Source organism: Hyla sarda, chromosome 4, assembly GCF_029499605.1.
Source record: "Hyla sarda isolate aHylSar1 chromosome 4, aHylSar1.hap1, whole genome shotgun sequence".
Lineage (NCBI taxonomy): Eukaryota > Metazoa > Chordata > Amphibia > Anura > Hylidae > Hyla > Hyla sarda.
In genome coordinates this window covers 315,829,480-315,843,807 of record NC_079192.1, presented here as the reverse complement: position 1 = coordinate 315,843,807, position 14,328 = coordinate 315,829,480, and the positions used below count along the sequence as shown (strand labels likewise).

Below are 14,328 nucleotides of genomic sequence, written 5' to 3'. Positions count from 1 at the left end.
CCTTGTTTGGGACTCTGTCCTATGATGTTGCGGTGTGCCTTCTTTTTGGGCGGTTTCCGATCCTTGAGCCTTAGTGATGTGTCAGGTCTTGGACAGCTGTAGCGGCCCGACCCGTCTCCTCCGGTGGTACTTCTATTCTGCTCTCCTTCACTTTTTTATGGCAATTTTTTCGCCAGGAGAGTTGTTTGCGGACATCTGTTGCCCTTTTTTTTCCTGGGGTTTTCTTCTCTCTACATGACCTGGTGCCTTGGGTCCCTACAGAGGACGGACCTTTCCTGTGGGTCCTGGCCCATCTCCTTGGACTGGAGATCTTCCGGGAGATCATTTTCTGGGGCTAGTGTGCCTCCCACCCGGGGGCTCGTCCGCTGGCCTTGCGGTCATGCAGGTTCAGTCTTGGGACGGTCTCCTTTTTTTGCTGGTGGTTGTTTTTTTTTTTCCCACCCTAGGGGACTGCTTTGGTATGACCCATCAGTTAGGTGTCCCCCAATGAAGAGCGACCGAGAAAAGGAGATTTTTTTTTGTACTCACTGTAAAATCTTTCTCGTAGCCTTCATTGGGGGGACACCGCACCCACCCATTTCTTCTTCTTCTGTTTCTTGGGTTCTCCGGGATTCCTTTCTAGGGTCCTTCGGACGTATTTCCTCGTTGGCTTCTCCTACTGCTTTGTGACAAAACTGGTTACCTCACTGCAGGAGGGTGGGTATATGCTGCCAGGGAGGAGCCGAATTTTCTTTTTTCTAGTGTCAGCGCCTCCTGGTGGCAAGAGCATATACCCCATCAGTTAGGTGTCCCCCAATGAAGGCTACGAGAAAGAGATTTTACGTTGGGTACATGAATCATGAGAACAGTGGTCCTTTGTCCTCCACCTGAATAGAGCAAAAGCGCACGTACTGGACCTCTACTCCATTCAATCTATGGAGCTTTCAAACTTCTGTTCTCGACATTGGTATAAGTCCCAGCAGTCAGATCTTCCCGTCTAACCCACACCTACCACCTTGTAAACAGGTGATGACTTTAAATCCTGGGATAACTTCTTAAATGATTTTATAATGGTCATAATTCTTTAACCCCTTAACGACGCAGGACGTATATTTACGTCCTGCCCCGGCTCCCGCGGGCCCCGGCTCATCAACGGCCGGGACCCGCGGCTAATACCACACATCGCCGATCGCGGCGATGTGCGGTATTAACCCTTTAGAAGCGGCGGTCAAAGCTGACCGCCGCTTCTAAAGTGAAAGTGAAAGTGACCCGGCTGCTTAGTCGGGCTGTTCGGGACCGCCGCGGTGAAATCGCGGCGTCCCGAACAGCTGACCGGACACCGGGAGGGCCCTTACCTGCCTCCTCGGTGTCCGATCGACGAATGACTGCTCCGTGCCTGAAATCCAGGAAGGAGCAGTCAAGCGCCGATAACGCTGATCACAGGCGTGTTAATACACGCCAGTGATCAGCATAGGAGATCAGTGTGTGCAGTGTTATAGGTCCCTATGGGACCTATAACACTGCAAAAAAAAAAAAGTAAAAAAAAAGTGTTAATAAAGGTCATTTAACCCCTTCCCTAATAAAAGTTTGAATCACCCCCCTTTTCCCATAAAAAAAAAGTGTGAAAAAAAAACAAAAACATATGTGGTATCGCTGCGTGCGTAAATGTCCGAACTATAAAAATATATAATTAATTAAACCGCACTGTCAATGGCGTACGCGCAAAAAAATTCCAAAATCCAAAAAAGCGTATTTTGGTCACTTTTTATACCATTAAAAAATGAATAAAAAGTGATCAAAAAGTCTGATCAAAACAAAAATCATACCGATAAAAACTTCACATCACGGCGCAAAAAATGAGTCCTCATACCGCCCTGTACGGCGAAAAATAAAAAAGTTATTGGGGTCAGAAGATGACATTTTTAAACTTATAAATTTTCCTGCATGTAGTTATGATTTTTTCCAGAAGTACGACAAAATCAAACCTATATAAGTAGGGTACCATTTTAACCGTATGGACCTACAGAATAATAAGGTGTAATTTTTACCTAAATATGCACTGCGTAGAAACGGAAGCCCCCAAAAGTTACAAAATGCGTTTTTTTTCTCGATTTTGTCGTACAATGATTTTTTTTCCCGTTGCGCCGTGCATTTTTGGGTAAAATGACTAATGTCACTGCAAAGTAGAATTGGCGACGCAAAAAATAAGCCATAATATGGATTTTTAGGAGGAAAATTGAAAGGGTTATGATTTTTAAAAGGTAAGGAGGAAAAAACGAAAGTGCAAAAACGGAAAAACCCTGAGTTCTTAAGGGGTTAAGCTATAACGCCATGTTCGCATGTACTTAATCAGATTTTGCTACCTGTCGACTTGAGTGTGTGTGCAGCAAATCCACAGTATTAATGGAGGATTTGCCACTATTCTCGCGGGGTGGTTTTGGGTCTCTCTATTGTACCTGAGCCTCTCGATCGGGTGGTCGTCAGTCTGGCCCAGGCCCTGACCTTTCTGCCTGGTCTGCCCTTGCGATCAAGCACTTACGCGGGGCTTGTTTTGTGTCTCTCTCTTAATCCTTTTCCAGCGGCCTCTTGGTGGCTACATAGCAGCACTGGTCTTGTAAACCAGGGGTCGTGCGTTCTATTCCTGGTTCTGCCCTCTGAGTCCTGTCGCTGGCTGGCTGTCTCGCTGGCTGGCTGTCTCGCTGGCTGGCTGTCTACTTGAATCCTGCCGTTGAGGCTACCCATCTGCCAGGGCTTACCCTTCCAGGTTCTCCGGTCCGTTTCTCTTCTGGAGTTTGGCATGTTTCTCACCATCTTTGCTTTGCTTGGATGCATCTCTGCTGGGGTTCTTGTATCTTTCTCTTCCACATGTTGGCCAGGCCTCAGTGGGCCTGCGTCTTCTCTCTTGTCTTCGGTGGTCGTTTCCGCTCTCCTGCCAGACTGGTGTTCAGCCCAGGGAGCCTCCGGTGCACCATGTCTTGTCCAATTTTGTTGGTGGTCAGACCACTGTCTCTACAAGGTTCATTCCTTTCATGGTCCTAGCCCCTTAGGTTTTGCAGGTTCCGTGCTGGTTGGTTTCCAGCTTCCAGTTCCCTCTGGGCCTCGTCCATGATCCTGGGCACATGGATATTCTTCGCTCTCCGGACTGACCTTCCTTTTTCTGGAGGATGTTTTTCCCACCCCAGGGACTGCTTTGGTACATCCCATGATCAGTGTTCCCCAATGAGGCGACCGTGAAAATTTAGCTTTTTTTTGTACTGACCGTAAAAGCTTTCTCGTAGCCTTCACTGTGGAACACAGCACCCACTGGGTGCTGGTCGGGTTGTTTGTTACCTGTTGTTACCTTCTGGTGTCCTTTGGACATGTCTCTTTTGTTGTTAGGCTTCTCCTACTGCTTTGTGACACAACTTATTTAGCTCTGTGTCTGTGGGTGGGTATATCCTGCTGGGAGGAGCCGACTTTTTTTGCCTAGTGTCAGCCTCCTAGTGGACAGCAGCTTAATACTCATGGTCTCTGCGTTCTCCAATGAAGGCTACGAGAAAGAGATTTTACAGTGAGCACAAAAAAAAAAAAAAAAAAAAAAAAAAATATATATATATATATATATATATATATATATATATATATATATATATATATATATATATTATATATACATTTTTTTTCTACATTGATTGTGTGTGGTATTTTAGCTTAAAGGGGTACTCTGCCCTTAGACATCGTATCCTCTATCTAGTCATCGTATCCGGCACCCCAGACATCCGGTGTACGGAGCGAACTTCGCTCCTTGCTGGTTGACTGGCGGGGCGGAGGCTCGTGACGTCACGGCCATGCCCCCTCAATGCAAGTCTATGGGAGGGGACGTGACAGCAGAGAGATCACGGGGCTCCCCAGCGGCTGGATCCCCACGATCATCGAGCTTATCCCCTATCCTTTGGATAGGGGATAAGATGTCTAGGGGCAGAGTACCCCTTTAACCCCTATTGAGGTAAAATTGTGTATGTGTGTGGCACTTTTTGGAAAAAAAACAGCTATATTTCTATCATGCTGAACAAACCTATTTTTAGGCAGGGTTCACACTACGAATTTTTCGAGTGTTTTCCGGTACAGCAGAGTCCTATAGCTGCATGGCAATGTAGATGCTGTACTTGCTAGCCGCACTTGGAAACTCTGGACAATTTTCAGCCAATTTTTCAGCCATAGATTCTGTAGTGTGAACCAAGCCTTATCGGTTTTTTTTTCTCAGCATTTACATGTCATATATGTTTAAAAATGTGTATTTCTTAATCTATCCGTTTGTAGATGTTGATATCAAAGCTAGAGAAAAACAAGAGCATGAAAGCAGAAGAGAGGACAGAGATAATGAAAACTCTGAAAGAACTAGATGAGAAAATCTCTCAGGTCAAGGATGACTTAAAGACATTAGCTGCTCCATCTAAGGTCAAGTCTAAGATTGAGGTAATTATACCAGTTTATCTATATGTATATACGACAATTTCACTGCCAAGTACCAATAGGGTCATCAATAAGGTCTGTAATGAGACCAGATTTCCATTTACACGATGGTGTGCTTGCAATACCTTGATTACATTCTACCTTGGTGTTAGTGATCTGAACTCTGCATTGTAAATTGCGTTTGTGTCTTGAGTGAGCACACATGATGGCTGTATTTAACTCCATTTTGGCCTTGAGGAAACTTTCATTTTTCATTTTTGCATCTTAAATTTTTCCTTCTCTCCTTTAAGGAGTCATAACTTTTTTTTTTTTTTTCCATCCACAGACACATGAGGATTTGTTTTTTGCGCAACCAATTGTACTTTGTAATGACTTCTTTCCTTTTATCATAAAATATTTGCCGCAATGAAAAAATTGTGTTGGAAAAATGGGGGGGGGGATGCAATTTTGCCACTTTGAGGGGTTACCTTTTTATGCAGTACATTTTACGGTTAAACTGACCTGCTTTTATTCTCAGGGTCAATGTGATTAACAAGATACCCATGTTTGTGTGTTTCTGTGATTGTACTGTATTTTTTTAAGTGTGTTTTAAAATTTGTTCTTTCCTGACCCCCTATACCTTTCTTATATTTTCATATACGTGGCTGAATGAGGGCTCATCTTTTTTGCACCGTGATATGTAGTTTTTATCGGTACCACTTTTGCATGTATGTGACACTGGTCACTTTTTTTATTACATTTTTTTTCTGGGATGTGATGGGACCATTAACATTATATTTTAACCCCTTGAGGACCCGGCCATTTTTCGTTTTTGCACTTTTGTTTTTTCCTCATCCCCTTCTAAAAATCATAACTTTCAATTTTCCACCTACAGACCCATATGAGGCATTGTTTTTGGCGCCACCAATTTTAATTCGTAATTACATCAAATGACAAAATCTATGACTCAACTAAAAAAAAAAAAAAAAAATTTTTATTTGTGGGGCAAAATTTGAAAAAAAAAAACGCACATCCTTTAAAACCTCTTTAAACTAGATACCTCATTTTGCAGTTTAATTTTGTGTTTAGAGTTGTATGCTGCACTGCCTATATTAACTAAATGTTTATCTTAATGATAAAGTTAATAATCTGATCCCATCTACAGGCTCAGAAAGAGCTTCTAGACGCAGAGATGGATTTCCACAAACGACTTTCCTCAGGAGAAGACACAACAGAGTTGAGGAAAAAGCTCAACCAGTTGCAAGTTGAGGTAAGACAGGGTGAATTTACCAATTTTTTTCGTTATATATAATATATATTACCTATAGAAAAAAAAAAACATATAACCATATAATTGTGGAAAAAATAAATTTTATATATTTTTTTTAAATGCTAATTTTCTCTGTACTGATTAAATGATCACAAGGCCCAAGCCTGGGGCTGCATTACTTTTCAGGTTCACAACTTGTTCTAGAGATTTTAACCTATTAAGGACACAGGGTGTACCTGTACACCCTGCGCCCGCATGCGCGATATAACGCAGGGTCACATCATATCGGGTCTGTCCCGCCGGCTAACAGTAGCTGGGACCTGTGTTAATACTGGACATCACCGATTTAATCGTATGGACCTACAGAGAAGCAGTAAAGAGAAGGTGTAATTTTTACTGAAAAATGCACTGCGTAGAAGCAGAAGCCCCCAACATTTACAAAATTGCATTTTTTATTTTTTCAATTTTGTCGCACAATGTTTTTTTTTTTCCGGTTTCGCCATAGATTTTTGTGTAAAATGACTGATGTCATTACAAAGAATTGGTGGCGCAAAAATTAGTCTGTAGGTTTAAAATTGGAAGGGTTATGATTTTTTAAAAGGTGAGAAGGAAAAAACGGAAAGTGCAAAAATGGAAGAACCCTGAGTCTTTAAAAGGTACCTTTCATCAAAAAAAAAAAAACTTTTGATATATTATAGATCAATGTATGCAGAATAACTTTTCAATAGCATGTTATTAAAAAAAAAAATGCTTCTTTCTATTTAATTTTCCACTTTGAAAAAATGACCACTAGGGGTCTCCCTACCAGTCCTTTTTTATAGGTTTCAGACTCATGCTGGAGTCCTAAATCTTAGACTGCAGCCGGGACACAGACAAACTCACAGGGAGGGGAGCAGTGCTGAGTTTGTCTGTGTCCCGGGTGCAGTCTGAGATTTAGGACTCCAGCGTGAGTCTGAAATCTATAAAAAAAAAAAAAAAAAAGACTGGTAGGGAGACCCCTAGTGGTCATTTTTTCAAAGTGGAAAATTAAATAGAAAGAAGCATATTTTTTAATAACTTGCTATTGGAAAGTTATTCTGCATACATTAATCTATAATATATCAAAAGTTTTTTTTTGTTGAAAGGTACCCTTTAAGGGTTTAAATCGATTAGTGGCTACTTTCACACACAGTCATACATTTACTATTATTTACCAACTTAGGATATAACCACATTATGATCCATAGGTGCAGGTCCTCCACTCCAACTTAGGTGCACAACTGCACTTGGAGTTGAGCACCTTGTATCACCTTAGATCACATCAATGTAAGTGTCAACTTAGGATATAGCTATTGAATTGGGATGTAATGTCAAGTGATTTTATCTTAAAAAAAAAAAAAACACTACTTATAGCTTTGTTTTTTCGTCTAGTAGGTATTTTTGGGGGAGGAACTTTCATCTCTAATTGTGCTGAACATGGCCCAAAAAAGAGAGCATTACCTCCTTAGACGCTGCAATTAAAGTTGATGCAGCATAAAAAATTCAATCATTGCTGCCAAGTCGGACTGATTGGGATACCCGCAGTAAAATCGTGGGTTATCGTTCAGCTCAGAAGACGACGGGAGGGCCCTTACCTTCCTTTTCACCGTCTGATCGGCGCTCCAGTAAGGCATGGCAGGTTGGAGCAATGGAGCGCCAATAACACTGATCAATGCTGTGCAATGACATAGCATTTAACAGTGTATGTCGCCCATGCGTAAATGTCCAAGCTATTAAAATCTAAAGTTAATTAAACCGCATGGTCAATGACGTACAGGTAAGAATGGCTTTTTTTTTTTTGTCACTTCATAGATCATAAAAAAATTAATAAAGAGCGATCAAAATGTCCCATTACTACAAAAATACTGATAAAAACTACAGATCATAGGGGGAAAAAATGAGCCCTCACACATCCTTGTATACAGAAAAAAAAAAGTTATAGGGGTCAGAAGAAGCATACTAATTTTCATATACATTTATTTTTTTTTTTTTTTATAATGAAACCTATATAAATTGGGTATTGTTGTAATCATATGGACCTAAATAATAAATAAGATAAAACTTGTATGACTGCTTACAAAGGTAACCTTACCAATTTTGTTTTTGTGTATTCAAGGCTGCTCGATTAGGTATCTTACCTGCTGGACGGGGGAAAACTGTCCCAATGCAGACCAGGGGCAGAGGACGTGGACGAGGAGGAAGGGGAAGGGGCTCACTGAATCACATGGTTGTGGATCATCGTCCCAAAACAATATCTGTGGCAGGCTTTTATGAGAAAGAAAAAGAAGAGTTGTTACAACACTTTGCTGTAAGTTAGAGATAAAAGGGACAGATGTAGTGTTACTGACATTGCATGTGTCAGTCTTTACCTGATGTTCATCAGAGTAAGATGTGCCAAATAAGAGGCACATGTTGTCCAAGCTACTTCAAACTGAAATTGACACTATGAGCTTTACTTTAAATTTACAGCATAAACTGTAGCTCAATCTGTTGAGCCATAGGACGCCCTGTCCATTTTTATTTTTTTTTAAGCTTGTTTTTTTTTAAGGTAGCCATACACCTTACGCATTTAGCTGTCATCTCTTCCTACCAACTTCAACCCATACACATGCATGCTTGGTTCAACCGAGCATGCATTTGTTCCCAGTGCAGAACAGAGAATAGGCCATGGTTGAGACATTACTTTCTTGAGAACGAAGGGTTAAAACCTAAACTTTAGATGATCAGCCGATATTTTGCTGAAATGGATGTGTTCAGTAGATGTCGGTTTAATATGAAATGCACCTTCACCTAGAAACAGTCATCTAGCACTGCTCAGATCACTATGAACAGGAGCAACTATAACTGTAAGTCACAGATGTAGCTAAAATTCCATTAAGTGGTGCACATTTCAGCTTGATATATAACCAGCTTTAAAGGGGTGATGATGATGTCACGTCCCGGGAGCTGTGCATGATGGGAGAATATCCCCATAGGAACTGCACAGCTCCCGGGAAGGGAGTCATCAGAGAGCAGTTAGACAGAAAACAACAACTCTACTTCAGAAGCTAATAACTATTGGAAGGATTAAGATTTTTTTAATAGAAGTAATTTACAAATCTGTTTAACTTTCCGGAGCCAGTTGATATATAAAAAAAATTTTTGACCTGGATGACCCCTTTAAAGGAGTAGTCCAGTGGTGATCAACTTATCCCCTATCCTAAGGATAGGGGATAAGTTTGAGATCGCGGGGGGTCCGACCGCTGGGGCCCCCTGCGATCTCCTGTACGGAGCCCCGACAGCCCGCGGGAAGGGGGTGTGTTGACCTCCGTACGAAGCGGCAGCCGACACGCCCCCTCAATACAACTCTATGGCAGAGCCGAAGCTTCCTTCGGCAATCTCCGGCTCTGCCACAGCGATGTATTGAGGGGGCGTGTCGGCCGCCGCTTCGTGTGGAGGTCGACACCCGCTATCTGGCCCCCGTACAGAGAGATCGCAGGGGGCCCCAGCAGTTGGACCCCCCTCGATCTCAAACTTATCCCCTATCCTTAGGATAGGGGATAAGTTTTTCACCACTGGACTACCCCTTTAAGAATAAATGTCCACAAAAGAAAACATTGCAGCACCGTCCTATGTACACTGCTCAAAATAATAAAGGGAACACTAAGAGATCACATCCTAGATCTGAATGAATGAACAAATTGTATGAAATACTTTCGTCTTTACATAATTTTTGTGTGATCTTGTTGTCAGCACATTCAACTGTCAATGGAAATCAAACTTATCAATCCATGGAGGTCTGTATATGGAGTCACACTCAAAATCAAAGTGGAAAACCACACTACAGGCTAATCCAACTTTGATGTAATGTCCTTAAAACAAGTCAAAAAGAGGCTCAGTAGTGTGTGGCCTCCACGTGCCCGTATGACCTCCCTACAGCTCCTGGACAGTCTGTGGTGCAACGTGGCATTGGTGGATGGCGGGAGACATGATGTCCCAGATGTGCTCAATCGGATTCAGGTCTGGGGAACTGGGGGGGGGGGCAGTCAATAGCATCAATGCCTTCCTCTTGCAGGGACTGCTGACACACTCCAGCCACATGAGGTGTCTAGCATTGTCTTGCATTAGAAGGAACCCACGGCCAATCGCACTACCATATGGTCTCACAAGGGGTCTGAAGATCTCATCTCTGTACCTAATGGCAGTCAGGCTACATCTGGCAAGCACATGGAGGGTTGTGCAGCCCCCCAAAGAAATGCCACCCCACACAATTACTGACCCACCGCCAAATCGATCATGCTGGAGCATCTTGCAGGCAGCAGAAAGTTCTCCACGGCGTCTCTAGACTCTGTCACATGTGCTCAGTGTGAACCTGCTTTCATCTGTGAAGATCCATAGGGCACCAGTGGGGAATTTTCCAATCTTGGTGTTCTCTGGCAAATGCCAAACGACTTGCACGGTGTTGAGCTGTAAGCACAACCCCCACCTGTGGACGTCTATCCCTCATTCCACCCTCATGAAGTCGGTTTCTGACCGTTTGAGTGGACACATGCACATTTGCAGCCTGCTGGAGGTCATTTTGCAGGGCTCTGACAGTGCTCCTCCTGCTCCTCCTTGCACAAAGGCGGAGGTAGCGGTTGTGCTGTTTGGTTGTGGCCCACTGGCCGGTCCCCTGGTAGTGCCTCCATGCTCTGGACACTACGCTGACAGACACAGCAAACCTTCTTGCCACAGCTCGCATTGATGTGCCATCCTGGATGAGCTGCACTACCTGAGCCACTTGTGTGGGTTGCAGATTCCGTCTCATGCTACCACTAGAGTGAAAGCACCGCCAGCATTCAAAAGTGACCAAAACCTCAGCCAAGAAGCATAGGAACTGAGAAGTGGTCTGTGGTCACCACCTGCAGAACCACTCCTTTATTGGGTGTCTTGCTAATTGCTTATAATGTCCACCTGTTGTCTGTTCCATTTGCACAACAGCATGTGAAATTGATTGTCAATCAGTGTTGCTTCCTGAGTGGACAGTGTGATTTCACAGAAGTGTGATTGACTTGGAGTTACATTGTGTTGTTTAAGTGTTCCCTTTATTTTTTTGAGCAGTGTAGTTAGGTCATTTGTTGTAAAAATGCAGGTAGGACACCAGGCCTAGTCTCTTACCTGCATTGTTGCAGTTAAAGGGGTTATCCATGAAAAAACTTTTTTATATATATAAACTGGCTCCAGAAAGTTAAACAGATTTGTAAATTACTTTTATAAAAAAAATCTTAATCCTTTCAGTACTTATGAGCTTCTGAAGTTAAGGTTGTTCTTTTCTGTCTAAGTGCTCTCTGATGACACGTGTCACCGCCCAGTTTAGAAGCAAACCCCCATAGCAAACCTCTTCTAAACTGGAAGGTTCCCGAGACACGTGTCATCAGAGAGGACTTAGACAGAAAAGAACAACCTTAACTTCAGAAGCTCATAAGTACTGAAAGGATTAAGATTTTTTAATAAAAGTAATTTACAAATCTGTTTAACTTTCTGGAGCCAGTTGATATATATAAAAAAAGTTTTTTCCTGGATAACCCCTTTAATGGATTAACTACATCCGTAAGGGTTGCAGTGTTTTGTCTTGTGGAGATTTGTATAGCTTCCTTAACCCCTTAAGGACCAGGCCATTTTACACCTCAGGACCAGAGCGTTTTTTGCACATCTGACCACTGTCACTTTAAACATTAATAACTCTGGAATGCTTTTAGTTATCATTCTGATTCCGAGATTGTTTTTTCGTGACATATTCTACTTTAACATAGTGGTAACATTTTATGGTAACTTGCATCCTTTCTTGGTGAAAAATCACAAAATTTTATGAAGAATTTGAAAAAATAGCATTTTTCTAACTTTGAAGCTCTCTGCTTGTAAGGAAAATGGATATTCCAAATAAAAAAAAATTTGATTCACATATACAATATGTCTACTTTATGTTTGCATCATAAAATTGAGGTGTTTTTACTTTTGGAAGACATCAGAGGGCTTCAAAGTTCAGCAGCAATTTTCCAATTTTTCACAAAATTTTCAAACTCACTATTTTTCAGGGACCAGTTCAGGTTTGAAGTGGATTTGAAGGGTCTTCATATTAGAAATACCCCACAAATGACCCCATTATAAAAACTGCACCCCCAAAGTATTCAAAATGACAGTCAGCTTTTTAACCCTTGAGGTGTTTCACAGGAATAGCAGCAAAGTGAAGGAAAAAATTCACAATCTTCATTTTTTACACTCTCATGTTCTTGTAGACCCAATTTTTTTATTTTTACAAGGGGAAAAAGGAGAAAATTTATACTTATATTTGTAGCCCAATTTCTCTCGAGTGAGCACATACCTCATATGTCTATGTAAATTGTTGGGCGGGCGCAGTAGAGGGCTCAGAAGCGAAGGAGCGACAAGGGGATTTTGGAGAGTACGTTTTTCTGAAATGGTTTTTGGGGGGCATGTTGCATTTAAGAAGCTCCTATGGTGCCAGAACAGCAAAAAAAAAAAAACACATGGCATACCATTTTAGAAACTAGACCCCTTGAGGAACGTAACAAGGAATAAAGCAAGCCTTAATACCCCACAGGGGTTTCACGACTTTTGCATATGTAAAAAAAAAAATGTGTTTCCCCCCAAATTTCACATTTTTGCAAGGGTTAATAGCAGAAAAGACCCCCCAAAATTTGTAACCCCATTTCTTCTGAGTATGGAAATACCCCATGTGTGGACGTCAAGTGCTCTGCTGGCGCACTACAATGCTCAGAAGAGAAGGAGCGCCATTGAGCTTTTGGGAAAAAAATTGTTTGGAATGGAAGTCAGGGGCCATGTGCGTTTACAAAGCCCCCCGTGGTGCCAGAACAGTGGAACCCCCCACATGTGACCCTATTTTGGAAACTACACCCCTCACAGAATTTAATAAGGGGTGCAGTGAGTATTTACACCCCACTGGCGTTTGACAGATCTTTGGAACAGTGGGCTGTGCAAATGAAAAATAAAATTTTTCATTTTCACGGACCACTGTTCCAAAAATCTGTCAGACACTTGTGGGGCGTAAATGCTCACTGTACCCCTTATTACATTACGTGAGGGGTGTAGTTTCCAAAATGGGATCACATGTAGGTATTTATTTTTTTGCGTTTATGTCAGAACCGCTGTAACAATCAGCCTCCCCTGTGCAAATCACCAATTTAGACCTCAAATGTACATAGTGCGCTCTCACTCCTGAGCCTTGTTGTGCACCCGCCGAGCATTTTACGCCTACATATGGGGTATTTCTGTACTCAGGAGAAATTGCGTTACAAATTTTGGGGGTCTTTTTTTCCTTTTAACGCTTGTGAAAATAAAAAGTAAAGGGCAACACCAGCATGTTGGTGTAAATTTTTTATTTTTTTACACGAACAAGCTGGTGTAGCCCCAACTTTTCCTTTTCATAAGGGGTAAAAGGAGAAAAAGCCCCCCAAAATTTGTAGTGCAATTTCTCCTGAGTACGGAAATACCCCATATGTGACCCTAAACTGTTTCATTGAAATACGACAGGGCTCCAAAGTGAGAGAGCGCCATGCGCATTTGAGGAATAAATTAGGGTTTGCATAGGGGTGGACATAGGGGTATTCTATGCCAGTGATTCCCAAACAGGGTGCTTCCAGCTGTTGCTAAATTCCCAGCATGCCTGGACAGTCAGTGGCTGTCCGGAAATGCTGGGCGTTTTTGTTTTGCAACAGCTGGAGGCTCCGTTTTGGAAACACTGCCATACAATACGTTTTTCATTTTTATTGGGGGGGACGGTGTAAGGGGGTGTATATGTAGTGTTTTACCCTTTATTATGTGTTAGTGTAGTGTAGTGTTTTTAGGGTACATTCACATTGGCGTGTTACAGTGAGTTTGTCGCTAGAAGTTTGAGCTGCGGCAAAAAATTTGCCGCAGCCCAAACTTGAAGCAGGAAACTGACTGTAAGCCTGCCCGTGTGAATGTACCCTGTACGTTCACATGGGGGGGGGGGGGGGGGGGGCAAACCTCCAGCTGTTACAAAACTACAACTCCCAGCATGTACTGACAGACCGTGCATGCTGGGAGTTGTACTTTTGCAACTCCCAGCATGTACTGATCACCGAAGGGCATGCTGGGAGATGTAGTTGCATACCTCCAGCTATTACTTAACTACAACTCCCAGCATGCCGAGACAGCAGATTGCTGTTTGGACATGCTGGGATTTGCAGTTTTGCAACATCTGGAGGGCTACAGTTTTAGAGAACACTGCAAAGTGATCTCCAAACTGTGGTCCTCCAGCTGTTGCAAAACTACAATTCCCAGCATGCCCTGACAGCAAACAGTTGTTTGAGCATGCTAGGAGTTGTAGTTTTGCAAGATCTGGAGGGCTACAGTTTAGGGACCACTATATAGTGGTCTCAAACTGTAGCCCTCCAGCTGTTGCAAAACTACATATTCCAGCATGCCCAAACTGTCTGGGCATGCTGGGAGTTGTAGTTTTGCAACATCTGGAGGGCTACAGTTGGAGACCACTGTATATAATGGTCTCAAACTGTACCCTCCAGATGTTGCTAGGCAACTCACCTGCTTCCGTCGGATCCAGCCGCACGTCATCGCCGCCCGCCGATCTCCGTCGCCCGCCCGGATCGGTA

General features: G+C 42.6%; 1 protein-coding gene across 2 annotated transcripts in view; it reads left to right on the top strand.

Moving 5' to 3' along the window:
- The window catches only part of RBM27 (RNA binding motif protein 27), a 115,415-nt gene that overhangs the window by 76,658 nt on the left and 24,429 nt on the right, over positions 1 to 14,328 (top strand). For both annotated transcript variants that reach the window (XM_056574882.1, XM_056574881.1), the window contains exons 16-18: positions 4,279 to 4,434; positions 5,576 to 5,680; positions 7,815 to 8,006. In XM_056574882.1, the coding sequence (XP_056430857.1) occupies positions 4,279 to 4,434; positions 5,576 to 5,680; positions 7,815 to 8,006 (453 nt within the window). The remainder of the gene's footprint in view (positions 1 to 4,278; positions 4,435 to 5,575; positions 5,681 to 7,814; positions 8,007 to 14,328) is intronic.